We start from the raw sequence: 26,071 nt of genomic DNA, 5'->3' as shown, positions 1-26,071 counted from the left end.
ACTTTACGTGCCACTGTCATTACCTCCCTTTCCTGTTCCAGTCGCGTATGGTTCGCGGGAAGAACGACTGTCTGAAAGCCTCCGTGCGCGCTCTAATCTCTCTAATTTTACATTCGTGATCTCCTCGGGAGGTATAAGTAGGGGGAAGCAATATATTCGATACCTCATCCAGAAACGCACCCTCTCGAAACCTGGCGAGCAAGCTACACCGCCATGCAGAGCGCCTCTCTTGCAGAGTCTGCCACTTGAGTTTATTAAACATCTCCGTAACGCTATCACGGTTACCAAATAACCCTGTGACGAAACGCGCCGCTCTTCTTTGGATCTTCTCTATCTCCTCCGTCAGACCGATCTGGTACGGATCCCACACTGATGAGCAATACTCAAGTATAGGTCGAACGAGTGTTTTGTAAGCCACCTCCTTTTTTGATGGACTACATTTTCTATGGACTCTCCCAATGAATCTCAACCCGGTACCCGCCTTACCAACAATTAATTTTATATGATCATTTCACTTCAAATCGTTCCGCACGCATACTCCCAGATATTTTACAGAAGTAACTGCTACCAGTGTTTGTTCCGCTATCATATAATCATACAATAAAGGATCCTTCTTTCTATGTATTCGCAGTACATTACATTTGTCTATGTTAAGGGTCAGTTGCCACTCCCTGCACCAAGTGCCTATCCGCTGCAGATCTTCCTGCATTTCGCTACAATTTTCTAATGCTGCAACTTCTCTGTGTACTACAGCATCATCCGCGAAAAGCCGCATGGAACTTCCGACAGTATCTACTAGGGCATTTATATATATTGTGAAAAGCAATGGTCCCATAACACTCCCCTGTGGCACGCCAGAGGTTACTTTAACGTCTGTAGACGTCTCTCCATTGATAACAACATGCTGTGTTCTGTTTGCTAAAAATACTTCAATCCAGCCACACAGCTGGTCTGATATTCCGTAGGCTCTTACTTTGTTTATCAGGCGACAGTGCGGAACTGTATCGAACGCCTTCCGGAAGTCAAGAAAAATAGCATCTACCTGGGAGCCTGTATCTAATATTTTCTGGGTCTCATGAACAAATAAAGCGAGTTGGGTCTCACACGATCGCTGTTTCCTACATAGTAGATTCTGGGTTTCCAAAAACGACATGATACTCGAGCAAAAAACATGTTCTAAAATTCTACAACAGATCGACGTCAGAGATATGGGTCTATAGTTTTGCGCATCTGCTCGACGACCCTTCTTGAAGACTGGGACTATCTGTGCTCTTTTCCAATCATTTGGAACCCTCCGTTCCTCTAGAGACTTGCGGTACACGGCTGTTAGAAGGGGGGGAAGTTCTTTCGTGTACTCTGTGTAGAATCGAATTGGTATCCCGTCAGGTCCAGTGGACTTTCCTCTATTGAGTTATTCCAGTTGCTTTTCTATTCCTTGGACACTTATTTCGATGTCAGCCATTTTTTCGTTTGTGCGATGATTTAGAGAAGGAACTGCAGTGCGGTCTTCCTCTGTGAAACAGCTTTGGAAAAAGGTGTTTAGTATTTCAGCTTTACGCGTGTCATCCTCTGTTTCAATGCCATCATCATCCCGTAGTGTCTGGATATGCTGTTTCGAGCCACTTACTGATTTAACGTAAGACCAGAACTTCCTAGGATTTTCTGTCAAGTCGGTACATAGAATTTTACTTTCGAATTCACTGAACGCTTCACGCATAGCCCTCCTTACGCTAACTTTGACATCGTTTAGCTTCTGTTTGTCTGAGAGGTTTTGGCTGCGTTTAAACTTGGAGTGGAGCTCTCTTTGCTTTCGCGGTAGTTTCCTAACTTTGTTGTTGTACCACGGTGGGTTTTTCCCGTCCCTCACAGTTTTACTCGGCACGTACCTGTCTAAAACGCATTTTACGATTGCCTTGAACTTTTTCCATAAACACTAAACATTGTCAGTGTCGGAACAGAAATTTTCGTTTTGATCTGTTAGGTAGTCTGAAATCTGCCTTCTATTACTCTTGCTAAACAGATAAACCTTTCTCCCTTTTTTTATATTCCTATTAACTTCCATATCCAGAGATGCTGCAACGGCTTTATGATCACTGATTCCCTGTTCTGTACATACAGAGTCGAAAAGTTCGGGTCTGTTTGTTATCAGTAGGTCCAAGATGTTATCTCCACGAGTCGGTTCTCTGCTTAATTGCTCGAGGTAATTTTCGGATAGTGCACTCAGTATAATTCACAGGAACAATCCACTTCTACTTCACTACAGGATAAACTACTACTAACAGCGACGAACACTCCACCACCGGTTGCATGCAATCCATCCTTTCTAAACACCGTCTGTACCTTTGTAAAAATTTCGGCAGAATTTATCTCTGGCTTAAGCCCGCTTTCTGTACCTATAACGATTTCAGCTTCGGTGCTTTCTATCAGCGCTTGAAGTTCTGGTACTTTACCAACGCAGCTTCGACAGTTGACAATTACAATACCGATTGCTGCTTGGTCCCCGCATGTCCTGACTTTGCCCCGCACCCGTTGAGGCTGTTGCCATTTCTGTACTTGCCCAAGGCCATCTAACCTAAAAAACCGCCCAGCCCACGCCACACAACCCCTGCTACCCGTGTAGCCGCTTGTTGCGTGTAGTGGACTCCTGACCTATCCAGCGGAACCCGAAACCCCACCACCCTATGGCGCAAGTCGAGGAATCTGCAGCCCACACGGTCGCAGAACCGTCTCAGCCTCTGATTCAGACCCTCCACTCGGCTCTGTACCAAAGGTCCGCAGTCAGTCCTGTCGACGATGCTGCAGATGGTGAGCTCTACTTTCATCCCGCTAGCGAGACTGGCAGTCTTCACCAAATCAGATAGCCGCCGGAAGCCAGAGAGGATTTCCTCCGATCCATAGCGACACACATCATTGGTGCCGACATGAGCGACCACCTGCAGATGGGTGCACCCTGTACCCTTCATGGCATCCGGAAGGACCCTTTCCACATCTGGAATGACTCACCCCGGTATGCACACGGAGTGCACATTGGTTTTCTTCCCCTCTCTTGCTGCCATTTCCCTAAGGGGCCTCATTACGCGCCTGACGTTGGAGCTCCCAACTACCAGTAAGCCCACCCTCTGCGACTGCCCGGATCTTGCAGACTGAGGGGCAACCGACCGGCGTGTCTTATAGACTGGCTTATGTACTTAAGCTGTCGAATATGTAAAAGTAATCCAGCCCACATCTATTGTGATATAAACTAATTTCATTTTAATCTTTGGTACATACGCTACGTGTATTTCTCGAAACTGTTGTGGCAACTTAAGTGGGAGAGCAAGAAATATAATTATGTCTACAGAGAAGTCTTTAATCGGGAAAATAACACTGCAATTAACATCATCTCTATATAATTTCCATCAGTACCTATGCATTTGTATCAACTTTTGACAACGTAATTCCATCTTCAAAGAAGCATTGCGGCATCTTTCACACCTGCTCGTTCAACGTCTTCACAACTTTGTGAAAGAGGTGTTCCTTCATCGGATCCAAAAAGTGTAGGGCGTCACAACTGTAGGATGGGCGTTCATCAGCTCATAAGTGAAGTTCTTAATGCTCTGTAGTGCTTCACCAGATGTATAAGCGAGGGTATTATCCTGAAGCAAGACCGGAACTTTGAAAGCTCCAGTTTCCTTTTCGGTTTGAGTCAGTTTTTAGATCTCGCAGTAACTCACTGTTACTGTCACTGTTCACAGTGCGACCCTACATAGTGCAGTGAACCAGCACTGGACCTTCCATATCCGAAGGCATTGTTATGACAACCTCTCCTGTGAAAGGCTGGTGTCTGAAATTTTTGCTGGGGGCTAAGGTGAAAGTTTGTACAGCATACCCTTCCATTTGGATGGTTCATAGTAATGGACCCACGTCCCAACTACACTTACTGGGAGACTGTTAAATATTTTCCTTCGTCTTCAAAATGCTTTAAATAGGAATTCAACATCTCCGAAAGGTCCTATGTCTGTTTCCTATTTGACGTGGTACCAAATAAGTACCAACTTTGCGACAATTCAGAGATTCACCGGCAAATGCAAATCCTGAAGCGTGGCCAAACTCATACCCAACATCACCGATTCTTGCACGACAAATTCCACAAATCATTTGCTCAGCTGAATAAGATTCCTTAGAGCAGTGAAGGAATGTAAAAGAATAGACAAAATACGAAAAGAAGATATTCGAAAGGAGTTGAAAATTTGGAGTGTGAATGAAAAGCTGGACTAAAACAAAACGAAATGCAATGAACATCTACAGTGAATGGATACAAAGAGGCTAGGTGAGATAAAGAACTTTAAACTAAAAGGGAGAGATCCTGGAAGACTGAGAGAAAGGTGGTAACCGTATCAGTACACGACTGGCCTTGTACGGAAAGTGCGGGAGAAGAAGATTTCCCATTTGAATTGAGTTTTTTTTACTGCCCAATACGACATAATCAGTAGAACAGTGTTATCCCTGTTTAAGGCTGAACGTGCAACTTGAACTTTTTTCCTTTGTTTCCTCCTACATATATCTCACTAAGAGACGATTAAAGTAAAATGAGAGAGATTCGAGCTCACACAGAAGCTCAGTAACAATCATTCATTCCACAGACAATTCGCGACTGAAACAAGAATACAGGGAAGTAATAGTGGTACACAAAATACCGTTCGCCACACACCCTAAGGTGTCTTGCAGACTACACATATTGGCGCAGATGTAGACATGTAAAATTTTACCGTTATGGTTTTACTTGACACAGGTTGTCTCCACACGCTGTAAGCCAAATCCTACACATTCGCTCAGCAGAGGGATGTTGACCTGGTACCTCCTGAACTTCTCTGTGACGCACAGCAGAAATTTTAATACACCTTTGTGTTACATTTCTCTTATCAAAAGTAATCACAACTGAATTTTATTGGTTTCTTTTAGCTCAATTTTATTGGAAGTTATTTTTCGTGAGGTATGTGTTGTTGGCTCACAGCGTAGATACACTTACCTCGATCTACCTATAACTAGCTTCATGATTTCCCCGCCTCGATGGTCCTCTTTGCTTTCTACAGCGCACTGCAGTATCTGTGGGAGGGCAGGCTTATCTCCTGCTTAAGTCAGAACGTGAGAATTGAACTTTTGCTTATATCGTCTTGTACACTTCATTCTCACAATCGTCGGCAAGACTCCTTCATGAAGAATCAACAAATTATGTTGTGTAGAGTGGCTATAAAATAACATGGTTCATATTGTCACGGAGTATGTAGGTGTGTGACAAAGATGAACGATCCATATCTGTGAAGTGTGAGGGCTTTACAGTCGATTTCTGCATCTGTGGTGTCTGTAAACAAATCAGTGCGACCATGGCCTTCGTTTTTTGCCGGAATAATGGTAAGAGTAATAACAGAGCCACGAACTGTAGTGATGTTTCACATGTAGCTTGGAAAAACTGCTGTTGAATTCTATCTCCTGCTAAAACAACTGTACGATGGAGACTATATATCTCGTACGTGAGGTTTTGAGTGGTTCAAGAATGTCCAAAATGACATAGAAGATGCTGAAGACGACTCACGCCCGAGACGTCCTTCAACATCATCAAGGTATGAAAATATCGAAAAAGTAGGTAAGCTTATTCGATATAATTATCGGATGAGTATTCGACCGATTGCGAAACTCTAGGAATTTACAAAGAATATGTAAGGAAATTTTGTGTAACCAATTTAACGTGAGAGAAGTTCTCGCAAATTCTCGCGATCGAACAGAAAGAAGTTCATGAAAATGTTTGTACTCACATTTAGAATACCACTAGAAATGATCATAACAATTTGGAAAGCACGATAAAATTTGACAAACTTATATTTTGTATATGAATCAAACAGTAAGCGCCAATCCATGCACCGGAGGCCCCAAACTTCAGGTAGCGAAAAAAGCTCGAATGGACATATCAGCATTAAAGGGATGATGATTGTTGTTTTCGATATTAATGGAACTTTTATCATCTCAGGGTTCCTGTAGGTCGAACTGTTAATCAGTATTAGTATCTTGAGGTTTAGGAAAAGCAGGACCTGGGTTCTGCATAAAGACAACGCTCTGGCCAACACCGCTGTGGCCGTTAAGGTGAACACCATCCCGGGTTTGGACGATCAACTTTATTCTTCGGACCTAATAACATGTGTATTATCTATTCCCCAAATTCAAATTAAAAGGAACAAGACATCAGAGCACTGGAACATCGAAAGAAAAGGCGGTATCCGCTACGAAGCCTTCACAGTGGAACCTTTCAAGCACTATCAACAATGGAAAATTTGTATGGAGCGTTGTAGACATAGAGGAGGGGAATATATTGACGGTGACAGTAACTAAGTACGTACGTGTCTGAAGTAAAATGTTTTACAGCAATAATCGTGTTATTTTATAGCCACTCCTCATATATACGCTTTCACTGGAGACACTTCTTTGACATAGTTACACGCCTAAGCGATCAATAATTTAGGGATGTTCAGTAACGTCTCAACTGTTTTGTTTAAGGTATAAAGTTACAGATTATATGGCAGAGAAACATAGTCGATTCACAATTTTACCGCAGTATTCTCATGAATAAAGTTATATGAAGAGGGTTTGTTTCCACTAGCCTCACAGGAACGTTACATCGGAACATGTCACGGTAAACTCCAAACAAGCAAATCATTATCCTTGTGATGCCGCAATATTTCATGATCTGCCGAACTGCTTAATATCAACTTGCACCATATCTGCATAAATGGATGTGAGTGTAAATTTAATATGATGCAGGAGACTCACTAAATCGCTTTTTCCAAATTCGGCCCTATTATTTACGACAAAATTAGACAAGAGTATTTTGCCACTTTAAAGCTAAATTCTATACGTGCTTCACTTTCACCGTAATATCTGCTATTCGTTTTCCAGGAAGAAAGATAGGGGCAAGTGGGGCAGAAACAAGCGGTACTGACGTAAGTAGCAGCTTCGTGCCAAATAAGAACTCGTAATTGCCCTATTAACTACCTTCTGAAAATATTTTACTTCTAATCGGTCCTTTGCAAATGTCTGGACAGCTCACAAATCACGCAGCTATCATGCAAAATCTTCCCTGTGAAACGTTCAGTGACAGTCAGCAAACGGTGACCAGTTCTACGTGTAATGTATTATCGCGCGCTATCGGCAGTTTTAGGGAATGCAAAAGAGTTTGGGGCGTGGCACAGCACACGCCTATCTCTGCCACACAGTCGGTCTGTGATACCTGTTGCTCTAGCTGCCACTGCCGCTCTGCTTTCTCCAGCTCAGTCGTCTCAAAGGTCATTGTATCCTAACTGCTGTTATTTGTTAAGACAAAGTAAATGGTGGGCAGCTTTGTAGACGTAACTGCTGTTGACAAATATCTGACTGGAATAAATCAGTTCCTGTAATACTTACATAAGTAAGTATTGTCTTCGTAGAGCGAAAAATTATAGCAAGCGCATGGCGTTGCTTGCGAGAGTACTAGCATTAATAGCGGTCTCGTGATCTGGGTTAGAGATATCATCCGATACAATTTGCAAACCACAACTGAAGAAGTCCAGTTATCACTCGAAATGTATGATAAATAAAAATTGTAATTTTGGATATCAAAAATGCCACTTGTTTACTTGTATGTGATTTTGTGTTAAAAGCATGAATGAAATGGTTACAGCTGACACCTCAGTTTTGCAGCGACGCCCTTTATTTACATGACAATATGAGTTATTTTTTACTGGAAACCTGTACGCACCTCATAATTATTTGAAATATGACATCGTATGTTTGTGATGCTATCAGTTTTAATAAAATCCTACTTTTAGGTTTTCTCCGTCAACTGAAATAATAAATTAAGTATTATATTTGTCCCGGAAAAGTTAGCTAACTGTTTGTGACTTTAGGTATCCTTTGCTCGGTTACAGACAGGATCAGTGCAGTAAAATAGCTAACTAGGACGAGTTCGACGGTTGCATGTGCCGTTCTCTGCGTCTCCAAGGATCTCAGTTTCTTCATTCCATCACCTCACCAGTTTCCAGCTTTCCGTCTCATTGCTCTCTGGGTGCAGGCTTTTTTATTATATTCTGAGGGTACTTTTCCGTCCATCCCTTGTAGCACAGTAAGATTTCAGGAATCAAGGGTGATGCCTCCTTTTGATTCGGACGCCTGAATAGGAAGAACGTCTGTGCGCTCACTTCACTGAGCACATTTACTTTGACGGTGAGAGCAGTATAGAGCAATGAGTAACGCAACAGCAAGAGGTGCTCCACGGGCTGAAACACAGCAGCAGAGAAGATTTTAATGTACGGGTACTGCGACCCACTGCTAGGATTCAATGAGAGGTCATCGGCGCAGACGTACTCTTACAGCGAAAGGTGGGAAAATGTATTGCACCCACGAACATGATCGTTTTAGCAGCCCAGGTGACACGGTAAGTGGAGGCGTAATGTTGCGTGTGTGTGCTGACCAGTCACCAGTCAACGTTTTTACTGCTCTGTACTTCTTCCCCATGAGCGTACACTCTGCCCTGATTTCATTTTCATGGATGAAAAAGTGCGACCGCATCTAACAGAGCAGGTGAGTAACTCTTGGAAATTTCATTGCAAATATCAAACCTTTCACTGAGGGCCTAAGATACTGTTACAATGTTAGTAGGCCGAACTGGCCTCGTCGATGAAATGTTGCCATCTCTACGAACGTTTCACTTATTCTCAGGTAGTATAGTCCTTTTCATAATTTCTCGCGTTTTCGTCATTCACTTCGCTTATTCTTCTTTTGCATTAGTCTTCGTTAGTATGAGCCTCGTCATACTTTTATTAGTTAATGCAGATGATTTAATATTACTCATTCACAAATCCGTTTCCAGATAAGATACCGAAGAGTAAAACTGCGTTCACACATTTTCATGTGAATACGCAACAAAGAAAATGTTAAATATAACATAATTAAAACATTAAATGTGTCTGCATAGCTTATTGGCAATACGGATGGAACAGATTCAGGATTGTGTATGTGAGTATATTCGCTAGTGCCAGGCCTCTGATTCATTCTTGCTCCACTATCTTCTCTACCTCATCACAGTGGCTGCAAGGCTAAAATCTCAATTAGTCAGTTTCGTGTGAGCCCGGTGGCACTGTCACACACATCTTAGACCTTACTATATATGCAATTATTTTTCAGTAACAAGTTTGAAGACTCCAACATAATCATAACAGACTACATTGCAGATGTCGGAGAAAAAGTATTTACCTAGCTAATTTACAAAGAATCGTTTCCACCAATACCAAAAATTCAAGCACGAAATCGTACGAATTTCATTGTACTTAGTTCAGGAGTAACAGCGAATCCTTCGTCAACTAGAAGCAATATTACCAACACTGAACTAAATCTTGTGTCAGAAACGGTGCTAGGAATGACTTCTTGCTCCCGAATTTATAAATTTTGCAATTTTGAGGAACCAATCAATAAACAGAATCCATTTCTCAACAACTACAGTGTCAGGGTCATAATAATTGTTTTAGTCTACAGAACAGAAGAATAAAACAATGCTAAACAGCGTCTAAACATTACAGATCAGGAAAGTTCACGTTTATTTTACGTTCAACCTATTAGTTCTTTGAGAATAGTTTCGAAGTTGTCGATTTCAGCTACAATATCTTACTCCGTTTAATTCACCAAACATTTGAATAGCTTTTGCCCAATATTGATTGGAAACAACACAGGGCAAATTTTACTACGGAGAATCTATCGTTTATGTAAGTTCGGTTCGTCGTGTAACAAGGGATACAAATCAGTCATTTACTTCTAGAAGCAAACATGCAATTTTGTCCTTAGTTTTTCTGGGTCAGAAAGGGGAATCTTCACGTTGTGTCTGTGTTGTACTCTGCACAGCTATGGCAGAGGGTAAAGATGGCACCAACATCTTTCCTGCGTCTGAGATACGTAGATGTGTAAAGCATGTACCCGCTAAAGCGTCTGAAGTGGAACGCTGTCTTGATCTATCAAGTGAAACTACAGAAATAAAAACACACCTAATCTTATGAGAGCGCAGATATCCTTCTAAGCGGTATCCATTTCGAAGAACGCCTATCTTTTAATGATTGTCACGACAACTCACGTATCATATCCCTGACAACTCTCCCCTATTTCGTCATATTACAAAACGAGCTGCCCTTCTTTGAACTTTCCTCACGTTATCCGTTCATACCCGGTGAGGATCCTGTGTGTGCTGCAGTAATACAGAAAAGAACGTAAAAGCGTAGTATATGCAGTCTCCTTAATAATTCTGTTGCATACTCTAAAATAAATAGTCTTTGGTTTGCCTCTCGCATGACATTTCCTGTGTGATTTCAGTTCGTGCGTAATTGTAATATCAAGGTATTTAGTTCAGTCTCTCTCTTTTTATTTTTTTCAGATTGGTATGATGTTTCATGCGACACCACGAATTCCTCTCCTGTATCGGTCTTTTCGTCTCAGAGTTGCAGCGTACGTCTCAGTTATTTGCTGGATGTATTCCAATCTCTCTCTTCATCTACGGTTTTTATCCTCTATAGTTCTCTCTTTTATCATGGAAGCAGTACCCTCATGTCTCAACAGATGTCCTATCACGCTGGCGCTTCTTCTTATCGGTTTTGTCCATATATTCCTGTTATCACCGATTCCGAGGCGAAATTTCCCACTCCTTACCTTTTCAGTCCGCCTAATTCTTCTGTTGCACTACATGTCAAATACTTCGATTCACTTACGTTCAGATATTCCCTCAATCCATGTTTCACTACCACACAATGCTGTTCTCCAAATGTACGTTCTCAAAAATTTCTTCCTTAAATTGAAGCGGACTTCTCTTGGCTAGGAATGCCCCTTTTCTCCAGTGCTAGTCTGCTTTTGTGTGTTCCTTGCTCCGTCCGTCCTGGGTTGTTTTATTTCCAAGGGGCCAAAGTTCCTTAATTTCGGTTATTTCGAGATTCCTGAATTTGATATTAACTTTGTAATTTTTCCTATTGCTCATTCTTTTTGTCTTTCTTCGATTTAATCTCAGTCCATACTTTGTACTCATTGGACTCTTATTCCATTCAACAGATCCTGTAATTCTCTTTCACTTTCACTGAGAACAGTAAATCATCAGCGAATCTTATAATTAATATCCTTTCAACCTGGATTTCAATCTCACACTTGAACCATTCTTTTATTTCAGTCATTGTGTCATCGATGTTTAGATTGAATACTAGGAGCGAAAGACTACCTCCCTCTCTTACACCATTTTTTAGGCCGAGCACTTCGTTCATGGACTTACACTCTCATCATTCCCTGTTGGCGCTTGTACATATTGTATATTACTCATCTGCCCCTACGTCTCACCCTTATTTATCTCAGAATTTCAAACATTTTGCACATTTCGACATTCAGGAACGCTTTTTCCCTGTCGACAAATTCTATGAACGTGGACGATGTTTTTTCAGTCTTGCTTCCAATATCAACTGCGTCGTCAGAACTGTCTCTCTAGTGCCTTCACCTTTCTTAAAGCCGAACTGATCGTCATCTAACAATTCCGAAATTTCTTTTCCCAATCTTAAATCTACAACCATTAAATCTGTGTTATTTAACATATAAACGACATTTTATGAAATTTATTAATATTCCTGAGAAGCACTTCACACTATTTCTTTTTTGGGGCCAACCGTGCAGATATCTTGTCGAAATTATTCTGCAATTCGTTCACATAGACCAGACAAACTAATAGGGCGACTGAGATTGTCTGTTAATTTCTTTAAATAATTATGAACAGCAGAAGGCCTATAACGTTACTTTTGGGAACCTCAGATACGATTTCTGTGACCTCTCATGGTACTACTCACTGTGACAGATATAACAGGAAGTCACGAATGCAGTCGGACAACTGAGAGGATGTCAGACTGATTAGAAGCCACCTGTGATGAAAATTGTCAGTTGCCCTTTGGAAACCTGAAAACATAGTATCATCTTGAGATTCTCTGTCGTTAGCACTCGTTATTTGTTGAAAATAAAGAGCCAGTTGAGTTTCACAAGACCGACATTTTCTGAATCGGTGCTGGTTATGAGTCAACAGAGTCATTTCGTGCATTGCGAAGGAAAATAAAAATAAACAAATACGTAAATCCAGAAAAGTGCGAGTGAGACTCACGCACCGAGGGTTCCGTACAAACTATATTATTTTTACAGACTTTCATTCATACCAGGAATTGAGAATCTGGAATTTTCTAGCTTTTTATCGATATCGATGCACGCAAGATATACGCCTACACATTCCTGAGAATTGGGGATCTTAACAGGACAGGCAGGCATTCGGATAGCAAATGAGAAAAAAATGATATGATTTAATTAAAAATGACCAATTTTGGACTTATTTCCTTTGCATTTACAGTGAGCCCTTGCTTCCTTCCAAATACTCTATAGGTTTTGATGAGCTAGTTTGTTAGCAGGAAAATTTGTGACATAAGTAGCCATACCTTTTGATTCCATTGACTTTGAAGCTTAAGTTAATCACACCGCCAAGGACTACAGACCTCAGAATATGATACACATTCAAATTGATGTGTCTACCTGTTCCTGATAATAAGAGGTCTTAAAAGATGGATGAATAGACAGACAGGTAATAAACATCACAAAAGAATTTTTTTAGTGTTTTATAATTCCGGTTTAATAATTTTCGGATTTTTTTCTTTAGTTGTAATGTGAAATTTTGCTTCTTGTCAAATTTCATATTTCTAGGTCAACATGATGTACCCTGTAGGTTTTAATGAGTTAGTTAGCGAGTAACGAAATATGTGACATAAGTCGCCTTATCTATTTGACCTTGTTAACCTAGAAGCTTAAATTTGTTTCACCGTCAGGGACCTTACAGCCTAAAATGTGATATAAATTTCGCCTTGATATTTCTAAGTATTTCTTTCTTGGGAAAAGAGGTTTCAACAGTGCGACAGACAGGCGCCCAGACAGACAGACGCAACAAAGTGATGCTATAATGGTTCCTCTTCTACTGACTGAGGTGTGGAACACTATAAACCGGAACAATATAGACTGAGAATTTGCCTAGAAAAAACGAAATTTACTTTGAAACTCACAAAATTTAATAACAAAGTTTTGGAAGGTCCTGTACACACCTATAGAAACGACTGGTTTATGTTGATTCCTGTACCTAGATGTGTCTTCGGCAGTTGGGTGAGGCAGTGGGGAGCGTTTGAGGAGACTTGGTCGTGGCTTGTAATCAATGTGGAACACCGGCAGTGGTGGTGGAGGTGGTAACCGGCCGTGGCCCGCTGTGAACCAGTGGGGCTGAGGTGTCGGGTGATCGACCCCCGCTGCCTCCTCCGGCAACCACAGAGCGATACGCCGCCACTATAGGCCACGCCAGGCCAGCATATAAGCCGCGCCAGCCGTCACTGCGGCACAGTCGACAACAGGTAGCTCACAGCACCGACACCAGCAGCATGAACCGTCACGTAGCTCTGCTCCTCTGCGCCTTCTTGGCGCTCATCGCGGCCGCCGAGGTAAGCATCACCTCTCGTCGCCAAGGGCCACTCCGCGTTTCTAGTGCACTGTCTTCAGCTGAACACAGTCTTCCATAAGCGCCCACGATTCTTCATACACAGTTGTCCACAGAGCTTTCAGGCAGCAAACTTACTTCAGGTGCACCACAAAGGAACTGCTGTAGGACCTTTCTTTTCAAATAAGTCTAGAAGCAGTCTGGTGGGTAATGTCAGAAGCCCCACGCTGCCATTCTCGTACAATGATGTACTGTATGGGGTCCCAAATATTTCAGATATCTCATTTTACACTTTCTTAGACTGCCGTAGTTTCAATACGGAATATATGACTTCAAGTTTGTAATCATTCCTAACTTCAGCTGTCTTCTTCAAAACCTACCAGGTGGTTATAATTAAAGTGGAGCTACTCACAGTGGCCCAGTGTCGACTGTGAGTGTCATACAGCACCGACACTTGGTAAATATTCTACTGCTTTAAAGTGGAACCGACTTACGCTGGAAAAAGAATTTTTTCCAATTTTTGCCACCAGATGCAAATCTGGCACTGTGAATGCGAGAAGTATAGAAATTTTTCCATATGTAATGGATTAGGAACAGGATGTGGGAAGAATATGTTAAACAAGTGAGAAAGGAATACTGTTAACTTTATTATTAACCGTTGCTTACACAATTTGTTGAATGTGGGCGCCGGAAACGTCGGCGAGATGTTTTACAGGGCTGGAATTGCGCCTTGTGGCCAGATTGGGAAATAATTTTTTCCAGCTTACATAGGTTCCACACTAATGCACTAGCATAATTACCAGGTCTCGCTACCATACAACAATTACAGGGCATCCTGATTCGTGAGTAGCTTCAGTTTAATTATAACCACCCAGCAGTTGAATATGTCGTACGACAACTTACTTTTATTCAGTCTGTGAAATTGGCATAGTCCTTTCCATCATGGTATCCAAAATTGCTTCCATATTTAGATAAATTTCTATGTTGATTTGAATTTTACACCTTCATTAAAGACTTGTCCTGAAATTTTTCTTCCATTTTTGCTTCCATGTTTCATTCCGTGGTTCATTCACATTCACTGGTTGTTGTTGTTGTTGTTGTGGTCTTCAGTCCTGAGACGGGTTTGATGCAGCTCTCCATGCTACTCTATCCTGTGCAAGCTTCATCATCTCCCAGTACCTACTGCAGCCTACATCCTTCTGAATCTGCTTAGTGTATTCAGCTCTTTGTCTCCCTCTACGATTTTTACCCTCCACGCTGCCCTCCAGTACTAAATTGGTGATCCCTTGATGTCTCAGAACATGTCCTACCAACCGATCCCTACTTCTAGTCAAGTTGTGCCACAAGCTCCTCTTCTCCCCAATCCTATTCAATATCTCCTCATTAGTTATATGATCTACCCATCTAACCGTCAGCATTCTGCTGTAGCACCACATTTCGAAAGCTTCTATTCTCTTCTTGTCCAAACTAGTTATCGTCCATGTTTCACTTCCTTACATGGCTACACTCCATACAAATACTTTCAGAAACGACTTCCAGACACTTAAATCTATACTCGTAGTTAAAAAATCTCTCTTCTTCAGAAACGCTTTCCTTGCCATTGCCAGTCCACATTTTATATCCTCTCTACTTCGACCATCGTCATTATTTTGCTCCATAAATAGCAAAACTCCTTTACTACTTTAAGTGTCTCATTTCCTAATCTAATTCCCTCAGCATCACCCGACTTAATTCGACTACATTCCATTATCCCCGTTTTGCTTTTGTTGATGTTCATCTTATATCCTCCTTTTAAGACACTATCCACTCCGTTCAACTGCTCTTCTCCAAGTCCTTTGCCGTCTCTGACAGAATTACAATGTCATCGGCGAACCACTAAGTTTTTATTTCTTCTCCATGGATTTTAATACCTACTCCGAATTTTTCTTTTGTTTCCTTCACTGCCTGCTCAATATACAGATTGAATAACATCGGGGAGAGGCTACAACCCTGTCTCACTCCCGTCCCAACCACTGCTTCCCTTTCATGTCCCTCGACTCTTATAACTGCCATCTGGTTTCTGTACAAATTGTAAATAGCCTTTCGCTCCCTGTATTTTACCCCTGCCACCTTCAGAATTTGAAAGAGAGTATTCCAGGCAACATTGTCAAAAGCTTTCTCTGAGTCTACAAATGCTAGAACCGTAGGTTTGCCTTTCCTTAATCTAGCTTCTAAGATAAGTCGTACGGTCAGTATTGTCTCACGTGTTCCTATATTTCTACAGGAACCAAACTGACCTTCCCCAAGGTCGGCTTCTACCAGTTTTTCCATTCGTCTACAAAGAATTCACTTAGGTATTTTGCATCCGTGACTTATTAAACTGACTAACATTTTCAACTACAGCAAGCACGTTAGGTCGTAGTAGCGATAGATAAATCACAACTCAAGGCGACAATGACAAATATGTTTATCGTCTAGGAAAGTAAATTCACGTAGAAAAATCAACTTGTAATACAGACAGAGGTAATGGACTACCACACTAGCCACAGTCATTATCTATGACAATGCTATATATATATATATATATATATATTATACAGTTAATAAACACTTTTAAACAAATAAAATGTATTTGTGATAAGACAATACGAAAAGGGAGTCTCTAATTCGTAATTAATTGGCTACATTTGTAAAATATAGGTCTGCAGCTGGGCATCCATGATGCCTTTTTGCCTACGATAGTTAAAAATCTCTTTTATGTTAAAATTTTCCACAAATAGTGAAGTTTAGCAAAAAATTGTAGTACAATGTCAGAAACTGGTTAAAAAACCTGACAGACCATTTAGAATGCACAATCATTGGGTATAAAGTAAAATATTGTGTAAAGCTCAGAAGGACACAGAAACCAAATACGACAGTGAGCTGTCATTCTGAACGAAACGATTGAGAACGAACACACAAAAGTAATAAGGACCTTAGCGAAACATGCCTCTTCTTTGAAACCACATCATATGCAACAGATTCCACTTAGTTTTATTTATTATAGATCCTCTTTTTGTAGAAAATGTTAATTTTGCAAATATATCAAATTACAATCAGAGTAGAGCTATACAGTATCATTCAGAATTCAAATTCTGTCATACGCTTTAGTGTTTTTAATTAAATGGATGACATATTTGAGAAACAGACTAAACACATTACTCTTTGACGTAAAAAAACTGTAAAAAATTAACATATTCATGGATAGAAAAACTATGTAATACCTCACTCAACGAGGAAACGCTAGGTGTGTGTAACATTTCTAGTGATGTCCGTAAAGTCTGGATGTGTTAAGTCCAAATGCAGCGCCCTCGAGAAAGGTAAGCAACAAATATTAAGGGAGTATTTCGTCTTATGAATCCACCAAAAGAATTCTGAACAAAAAGCGATAAATCTGAAACCTACATACTTCTACATCGCTGACTTTCTAAGAACAATGTAAATAGAACTAAACCTGCGAACCAGCAGCTGTTGAAGGAGCAAAGCCTCCAAAATACGTCGAAAATAATAATATAAGAGGAACTTAAAATTTAGTAACTGTTTGCGATGGATCTATATTTCTATTTCAAACAGAGTCACAGTAAGTGCCTGCACAGCATGTGTATATGTAAAGCAACAGAGTTCTAGTTTTGAAATATAAGTGACAGTATCAACGATCAATTTCCGCTGTCGTTTTTCGAGTTTCCTCTTCTTCTTCTCGTGCTGTACCTGAGTTAGGTGACTAAGTTTCGGAACGTAGTCGTTAACGACAATTTCATCTTTTGTACATATAAAATTAATCGCGTAATTTAAGTACACACTAAGCAAACATTAATTGCTAATTTTGCTAATTTGCTAATTTTGGTATATATGTCTTCAACAAATCATTAAGGAAGACTTCAGAAATGTACTGAGTGAGGTGGAGCATTGGTAAGGTGCTAAGAACGTTTTCGTGAAGATGGTGGCTCCAGTTCCCCAACAGGCTCCCGAGTTACAGTTTAAAGCGATTGCCAGGATGGTACCTTTGGAAGGGTACGGGCGATACCGCCACTTTTATTCGGCAATACGAATTAGTGTGCATGCAATGAGACCTCTGGTTACAGCGAGTGGTGTGCTGTGTTGCAGGAGAAGTACCCGGCCACGTTCGACAGCCTGGACCTGAAGGAGCTGCTGTCGGATGAAACTCGAGTCCAGGATGCGATGCGCTGCCTGCTGGAAGAAGGAGACGCAGCGTGCAGACCCGCCGGGAAGGCGCTCAAGGGTGAGACCCATCGTAGCCTACACTCTGCTACCCAGTAGGATGGTATAGCCCACACCACACCGAGCGAGGTGGTGCAGCGGTTAGCAAACTGGACTCGCATTCGGGTGGACGACGGTTCAATCCAGCATCCGGCCATCCAGATTTAGGTTTTCCGTGATTTTCCTATATAGTCCAGGCAAACGCTGGGATGGTTCCTTTGAAAGGGCACGGCGGACTTCGTTCCCCGTCCATCCCTAATCCGATGAGACCGATGACCTCGCTGTTTGGTCTCTTCCCCCAAACAATCCAATCCAATCCAATCCCACACCACAAGCTCACACTCAAAATGAGACCTGTACCATGAATACAGTGAGTCTGTATTCAGTAATCGGGTAGCTGCAGATGGCAGTAAAGGGGTCCCAATGGAGCAATGACGATTGGAATATGATTGTTCCCCGAATTTAAATAAGTTTGCTTAGAAATAAAAATATGGATTGGGATAAAGGTATAAGTCAGCCTGAAATTCCAGTCAACTGTGGGTGATACTGCAAGAACTATGTAGTGCACAGTGAACAACCTCCGAGATCATACTCTGGTCCATACAGGGAATTAATTCTTCTATCAGAATATATAGAGCTTATTGGTCCCCAGGGTAAAATTAGGGAAATCCTGCTTTACTGCAGTACCAGTCAACTTTTCCGAGGCATGTACATTTGATTAGCTGTGCAGCGTATCTCCTTACCCTGTAACGCAACGCCAGGCCACCTATATATCTTCTTCCTTAGTGAATAATATAATACTATTTGTTTTACGTGGTTAGCAAGAAGAGAAAGAGGAATTATCTTGATAGTGGGGTGGCGATAAAAACCGGCACTGTCAATGACCGTTGGTCCGTCACTAACAGAGTGATGTGTCGCTGTGGAAAGAAATAAACGTATATCAACATTAGTGTTTGCATTTGTGATGTTCGGTTATTCATTGCATTTAATATTTGATCAGTGAAAGCATATATAGCATTTTCTGTTGAAAAGCCTTTCTGAAAACCAAACTGACATTTTGTTAGTACTTCATTTTTACAAATATGTGTAATGCTACACTTCCATACATTTCTTTTTCAATAATTTTGGATAAAGATGTCAGAAGTGTGATTGGGCGATAGTTGTTAGTATCAGATCTATCCCCTTTTTATGCGATGGTTTAACAATAACATATTTCACTCTGTCTGGAAAAAATTCCCTGTTTCAGTGAGCTACTACATATGTGGCTGAGAATCCTACTTATTTGTTGAGAACAGCTTTTTAATACTCTGTTGGAAATGCCATCAATTCCATATGAACTTTTACTTCTGAGTGAATTTATTATTTTCATAATTTCAGTGGGAGAGGTGGGTTGAATTTCAATTTTAACAAATTGCGTAGGTACTGCTTCTTCCCTATACCGCTTTGCATTTTCTAATGAATATCAGGGACCTATCTTCTCTACAACACTTAAAAAATGATTATTAAAATGTTTTCTACTTCAGACTTCTTGTTAACAAACTTTTCATTGTGTTTGATAGAAATACAATCTTCCTGTGCTCTCGGTTGCCCTGTTCCCCTTTTCACAATATTCCAAATTGTTTTAATGATATTATGAGATGTGCTAATCTCAGATTTAATGCACATAGTTCCGAACTTTTTAATACCTTTTCCTAATAAGTGCAGTAGTTTTCATAATTTTTCATTGTTTTGTGATCATTACTCCTCCTACCTATAAGATATATTTCCCTTTTCTGTTTACAAGATATTTTTATCCCTTTAGTAAGCCATGGCTTATTTACCTGGATTCTTACAATTTTATTTCACTATTTTCTTAGGAAACTGTTTCAAATATACTCTCAAAGATATCACAAAATAGGTTAAATTATAAATTAGCATCATGTTCCCTGTACACCTCAGCAGTTTTTGTAACTTTTCATTGTTTTGAGGTCATTACTCCTCCTAGCTATAAGATACATTTCCCTTTTCTGTTTACAAGATATTTTTATCCCTTTATTAAGCCATGGCTTTTTTACATGGTTTCTTACAAGTATATTTCACTGTTTTCTTAGGAAACTGTTTTCAAATATACTCTCAAAGGTATCATGAAATAGGTTAAATTTTAATTTAGCATCATGTTCCCTCACACCTCATCCCAGTCTGTTGCAGGATTTCCCTAAAATTTTGAAGTGTTAAATCGTTAATGGAGCACACTATTTTGGAGGACTGTTTTGCATTACTGTATGGAGCTATATCATATACTGTAACTAGCTGTGCATCATGATCAAATGGCTCTGAGCACTATGGGACTCAACTGCAGAGGTCATTAGTCCCCTAGAACTTGGAACTAGGTAAACCTAACTAACCTAAGGACATCACAAACATCCATGCCCGAGGCAGGATTCGATCCTGCGACCGTAGCGGTTTTGCGGTTCCAGACTGCAGCGCCTTTAACTGCACGGCCACTTTGGCCGGCGCATCATGATCAGACAGACCATTCTTAACAGGAACATTTTTTTTTAATTACATTTATCTTGGTCTATGAGAAAGTTATCTATCAGTGTGCTGCTTTCCTTTACCACTCGAGTAGGAAAATCAATAACTGATGTCAAATTAAAAGAACCAAGTAATACTTCAAGGTCGAGCCTTCGATCCGACTCCTTCACAAAATCTACGTTGAAATCCCCACAAACAATAATTTGCTTTCCTTTGTCTGACTGGTAGCACAACAAATAATCCAAGTTTTTCAAAAATAGTTGATAATTTCCTAGTGGGGAAATGGCTACAATTGTAAAAGTGTCTTTATTTAGTTTAAGCTCACATATACAATCTTCTGTGTGTTTCTCTACACAAAATTTTTTAGTTCCCAAATTTTTCCTTTTTAACATATATGGCATCTCCTCCTCTCTCCATAGTGTCTCTACTTACATGTGCGGAAAGCTTATATCCACCTACATTTACCATTTCCATACCTGTGATGATATGATGTTCAGGCAGGCATAGTAAATCTATTCCACCCTCCGTTTCTAGATCTTCTATGCAAACCAGAAGCTTATCTACTTTGTTTTTAAATCCCCTGACATTCTGATGCAATATATTAATATTATTTTTCCTCTGCTTTTATGTGAATCTTGTGACATACTAACATTATTTTCACTGTACTGTTATGAGAATCTTGTGATATTTTCACATCTCTAGTACCTGCCTGTCTGAACTTTTCATGAAGATTGATTTCAATCAATGTAGGATGATTCGATACTGATCTTAGCCTAAAAAAGTTCTCCCACGAATTCCAGTGCCCCCACTTAAAGATTTTGCTATCATCCCAGCCAGTTTACCCTTCCCTTTCCTATTGAGACGCAGCCCATGTCTTGTGAAGTCCCACCTACCAATACCATCAGGAACCAAACCTATGCTTGACAAAGTAGCCACCTGAAGAAACTGATCTAGCTTCATATTGAACTTCATGACAGAGCTGTTCAATTGGGTCCAGTCATACTGTATGATTGCACGAACCAAGACAACATTTGTATGGTTCGTTGCAGATGCTATTTTCACTACGTCACACTTAATATTGTAGCCCTGATCCCTATCAATACTGTTTCCCGCTCCACCCACTACCACAACATGATCCTCCTTTGTAAAATCTTTGCACAATGATGCTACATCCTCTATCACTTGGCTACAACATGGACTGCGATTGGAAATACTTGTGACTTTGTACCTGTCACCTAATTTTTCCTGCAAAATCTGGTCCACACCTCTCCCATGGCTACTACCTAACATAAGAACTTTCCTCCTACTTTCTACATTTTTTGCAACAGTTGGTTTCCTAGTGAAAGTCTCATGAGTACTGAATAAACTTTCATCTACTTAAGACTCTTCCTTAGCTGATTGAGGTAGCAAGGCAAATCTGTTGTTTGTGCCAATGATGAAACTGTCTGATATTGTTATCTTTCTGTGGCCCCTGTTCCTTGCTATCACTTCCCACCTTCCTGTTCCGCTATTTTCCTATCCCTTGAACATAATCTGCAATAACATGGAAGGTACCCATTTACTTCTCCGATTCCCATGGCACTGTATTCACCCGAATGCAACCATCTGCCACAACAGATGCACAGAACCCCATAACTGAATTTCCTATGTCAGCTCAAACACTTCTTGCTCATGGTTGTTTACAATACTTTTAACAAAATTTGTCTTGGCAATAACAATAATATTCTATTAACTACAGATCACAAAAGCCACTAATACACGTGTATACTATTAATATACACTCCTGGAAATTGAAATAAGAACACCGTGAATTCATTGTCCCAGGAGGGGGAAACTTTATTGACACATTCCTGGGGTGAGATACATCACATGATCACACTGACAGAACCACAGGTACATAGACACAGGCAACAGAGCATGCACAATGTCGGCACTAGTACAGTGTATATCCACCTTTCGCAGCAATGCAGGCTGATATTCTCCCATGGAGACGATCGTAGAAATGCTGGATGTAGTCCTGTGGAACGGCTTGCCATGCCATTTCCACCTGGCGCCTCAGTTGAACCAGCGTTCGTGCTGGACGTGCAGACCGCGTGAGACGACGCTTCATCCAGTCCCAAACATGCTCAATGGGGGACAGATCCGGAGATCTTGCTGGCCAGGGTAGTTGACTTACACCTTCTAGAGCACGTTGGGTGGCACGGGATACATGCGGACGTACATTGTCCTGTTGGAACAGCAAGTTCCCTTGCCGGTCTAGGAATGGTAGAACGATGGGTTCGATGACGGTTTGGATGTACCGTGCACTATTCAGTGTCCCCTCGACGATCACCAGTGGTGTACGGCCAGTGTAGGAGATCGCTCCCCACACCATGATGGCGGGTGTTGGCCCTGTGTGCCTCGGTCGTATGCAGTCCTGATTGTGGCGCTCACCTGCACGGCGCCAAACACGCATACGACATCATTGGCACCAAGGCAGACGCGACTCTCATCGCTGAAGACGACACGTCTCCATTCGTCCCTCCATTCACGTCTGTCGCGACACCACTGGAGGCGGGCTGCACGATATTGGGGCGTGAGCGGAAGACGGCCTAACGGTGTGCGGGACCGTAGCCCAGCTTCATGGAGACGGTTGCGAATGGTCCTCGCCGATACCCCAGGAGCAACAGTGTCCCTAATTTCCTGGGAAGTGGCGGTGCGGTCCCCTACGGCACTGCGTAGGATCCTACGGTCTTGGCGTGCATCCGTGCGTCGCTGCGGTCCGGTCCCAGGTCGACGGGCACGTGCACCTTCCGCCGACCACTGGCGACAACATCGATGTACTGTGGAGACCTCACGCCCCACGTGTTGAGCAATTCGGCGGTACGTCCGCCCGGCCTCCCGCATGCCCACTATACGCCCTCGCTCAAAGTCCGTCAACTGCACATACGGTTCACGTCCACGCTGTCGCGGCATGCTACCGGTGTTAAAGACTGCGATGGAGCTCCGTATGCCACGGAAAACTGGCTGACACTGACGGCGGCGGTGCACAAATGCTGCGCAGCTAGCGCCATTCGACGGCCAACACCGCGGTTCCTGGTGTGTCCGCTCCGCCGTGCGTGTGATCATTGCTTGTACAGCCCTCTCGCAGTGTCCGGAGCAAGTATGGTGGGTCTGACACACTGGTGTCAATGTGTTCTTTTTTCCATTTCCAGGAGTGTAGTAACGTAATGAAGTTAAACTAAAGTTAAATATCAAAAAATGTATACCTGAAGAAATTAGGCATATGATCGTGAATGCAAAATACGCACTTCCAGCGTTCTTAGAGGAAATAAAAGGTGGAACTTAAAACCTTTAATTCCCCGAGTAGATACGGTACTACTAAATATATGTGTAATGGAAACAACCTAAATTCTTCGGTTAATACTTAATGTAGTACATCTTATAATTCTGCCCGTAATTATGTTGTTTTCAAACATTTATACGTCCTCGTAACAAAGTTAACCAGTAAAACATGGCCCACTATTTACTTCTACAATGTTCCATTAAGTTCTTGACTTGATGTTTCCCCATAAGAAGACGTAGCAGCTTGGTTGGTACCTAAGTTTTTCTTTAATGGCATAGTTTCTTTTGCAGTATACTCAATTAGCCAAATGGCTATGTTTTAAAACGCCTGGGATCTGTCATTCATCTTTTGTCGTTGGCTACAACCTTGATACATCAGACCTGATCTCAAACGACACGTTTTGTATCTGGGAATGTGGTTATGTGGCAGAATTGTTGAGACGATGCAGTAGTATTTCCAGAAAAATTAAGGAGTAGTTGTGTTTTGACATCCCAGGACCCTAGCGACTAAATCAGCAATATACGCACTGCTCACCCCAATCTACACATACTAAATAGGACTCCATCGCGAAGCACAATACAGTTCTACGATTGTAACCGTATTTTCCTTTGCAGAGGTGCTGCCCGAAATAGTGCGTACAGACTGCGCCAAGTGCACTGAGACACAGCACAAGAAGATCGGAGGTTTCTTCGGAGAGGTCTCGCGCCGCCACCCAGACCTCATGAAGAAGCTGCTGGACAAGTACGACCCATCTGGAGAATACAGGAAGAAGTACGCCAAGTCCTGGGCCGAGTACAGCATCCACCACTAATCCTCATCATCCCTTGTAACTCTTATATTCAATAAATCTATCACCTACCCTATAACGTAAAAGTTCATTTCGACCTACCCACAAACACGGAAATACATGGAGCTCCTGAACTCGTTTGTTCTGTGAACACAGGAACGATCTGCTTTCATATCAGTGATGAAGCAACATTTCATTTTAAAATCAGCGTCATTTGCAGTTATTGCTCTCAAGAACCAGAAGTCAATCGTTCAGCATGAAGGAGACTAGCCATAAGTGCTTTCTTTAATTTTTGGTGACAAGGTTTACCATGTATTCCTTTTGAGGACACACACAGTAACTGGAATGATAGTCATAGAGTGCCACAGCCGTAGGATTTTCAACAAATTCAAGAAGACACCAGTGATGTCGTATGCGAACAACAGGCAGCCTGAAACTTCCTGGCTGATTAAACCTGTGTGCCGGACCGGGACTCGAACTTGGGACCTTTGCCTTTCGCAGGCAAGTGTTTTACCAACTGTGGTATCCATGCACGACTCACGCCCGATCCTCACAGTAGGAGGCGAGGTACTGGCAGAAGTAAAGCTGTGCGGATGCGGCATGAGTCGTGCTTGGGTAGCCCTGTTGGCTGGACCACGCATTTGACCGAGTTGACCACCATTTCCTGCACGCTGTCTTACAGAAGATGGGACTGTCCTCAGTATCGGCAGGTGTGGTTCTCCCTCTCATCCACGGAGCCCCTTCCACAGTTCTCGTCAATGGCTACCGTTCACCACCGTTCACTATAGAGCGTTCAGTGCGACAAGGATGCCCTATCAGCCTTTCTCTTCGCTGTCGCCCTCGAGCCTGCACTTCATGGTCTACGACAGCGTTTGGAGGGCATTCGCCTCCGCGATGTACATTTTAAATGTTGTGCCTATGCGGACGATGTAGTATTCTTGGGGAGGTCCGCAGAAGATACATGTACGGCCATCGCGTGGCTTCATCAATACGTATAGGTGGCCGGGAGCCGTATCAATCTGCGAAAGTCGCACTGCATGGATGTGGACAGAGGACTACAAACGAGTACGCCAGTGTCCATTACCAGAGTCCCGGCGATGAAGTGTTTGGGAGTGACCTTCCATGGGAACGTGCAGCGTACAGCAGCATACACGTATTGCAGACTACTTAATGTGATACGCACGCAAGTTCGCCTCCATAACTTTCGAACACTTGACTTGATCATGCGTGTACATTTTGTCAACGTGTACCTCGCTCCGAAACTTAATCATTACACACACGTTCTCCCGACGGCTGCTACGGTCGCTGCCAAGTTCCAGGCGGCCTTCGGTCATTTCGTCAGTGAGGGTAGGGTGTTCAAGAACCGTTACGACACGCTAACGTTGCCCACACATGTAGGCGGCATTGGATTGATAAACGCGCACAACAGGGCGCGTGCTCTCTTCCTGCGGACGATGCATCGCCTATGTACTTCAGACGTGGCTACCCTCCCTCGTACACTAGTTCAGGAGGTGGTGCCTCAATCCATCCGTCCGCCGATTCCTGTTGGACATATCACGCCAGCACTGTGTCACATTCGCACCTGTCTGGTCGACATGAGCTATCTGTTGGATGTCTTGCCAACCACGCGGGATCCTAACACCAAGGACTTCTACCGCTACTTTCAACGATTGCTGCA

General features: G+C 42.1%; 1 protein-coding gene across 1 annotated transcript in view; it reads left to right on the top strand.

The window, feature by feature from the left end:
* LOC124616442 overlaps positions 1-24,417 on the top strand; it is a 164,814-nt gene extending 140,397 nt beyond the window's left edge. The window contains exons 4-5 of the mRNA XM_047144750.1: positions 17,654-17,789; positions 24,221-24,417. Coding sequence (XP_047000706.1) covers positions 17,654-17,789; positions 24,221-24,417 — 333 coding nt within the window. The remainder of the gene's footprint in view (positions 1-17,653; positions 17,790-24,220) is intronic.
* The last annotated feature ends 1,654 nt before the right edge of the window (positions 24,418-26,071 follow it).

This window comes from Schistocerca americana, chromosome 5 (assembly GCF_021461395.2).
Source record: "Schistocerca americana isolate TAMUIC-IGC-003095 chromosome 5, iqSchAmer2.1, whole genome shotgun sequence".
In the NCBI taxonomy this organism is placed as follows: domain Eukaryota; kingdom Metazoa; phylum Arthropoda; class Insecta; order Orthoptera; family Acrididae; genus Schistocerca; species Schistocerca americana.
The sequence above is the reverse complement of the archived record's forward strand: the minus strand, read 5'-3'. Positions and strand labels throughout refer to the sequence as shown.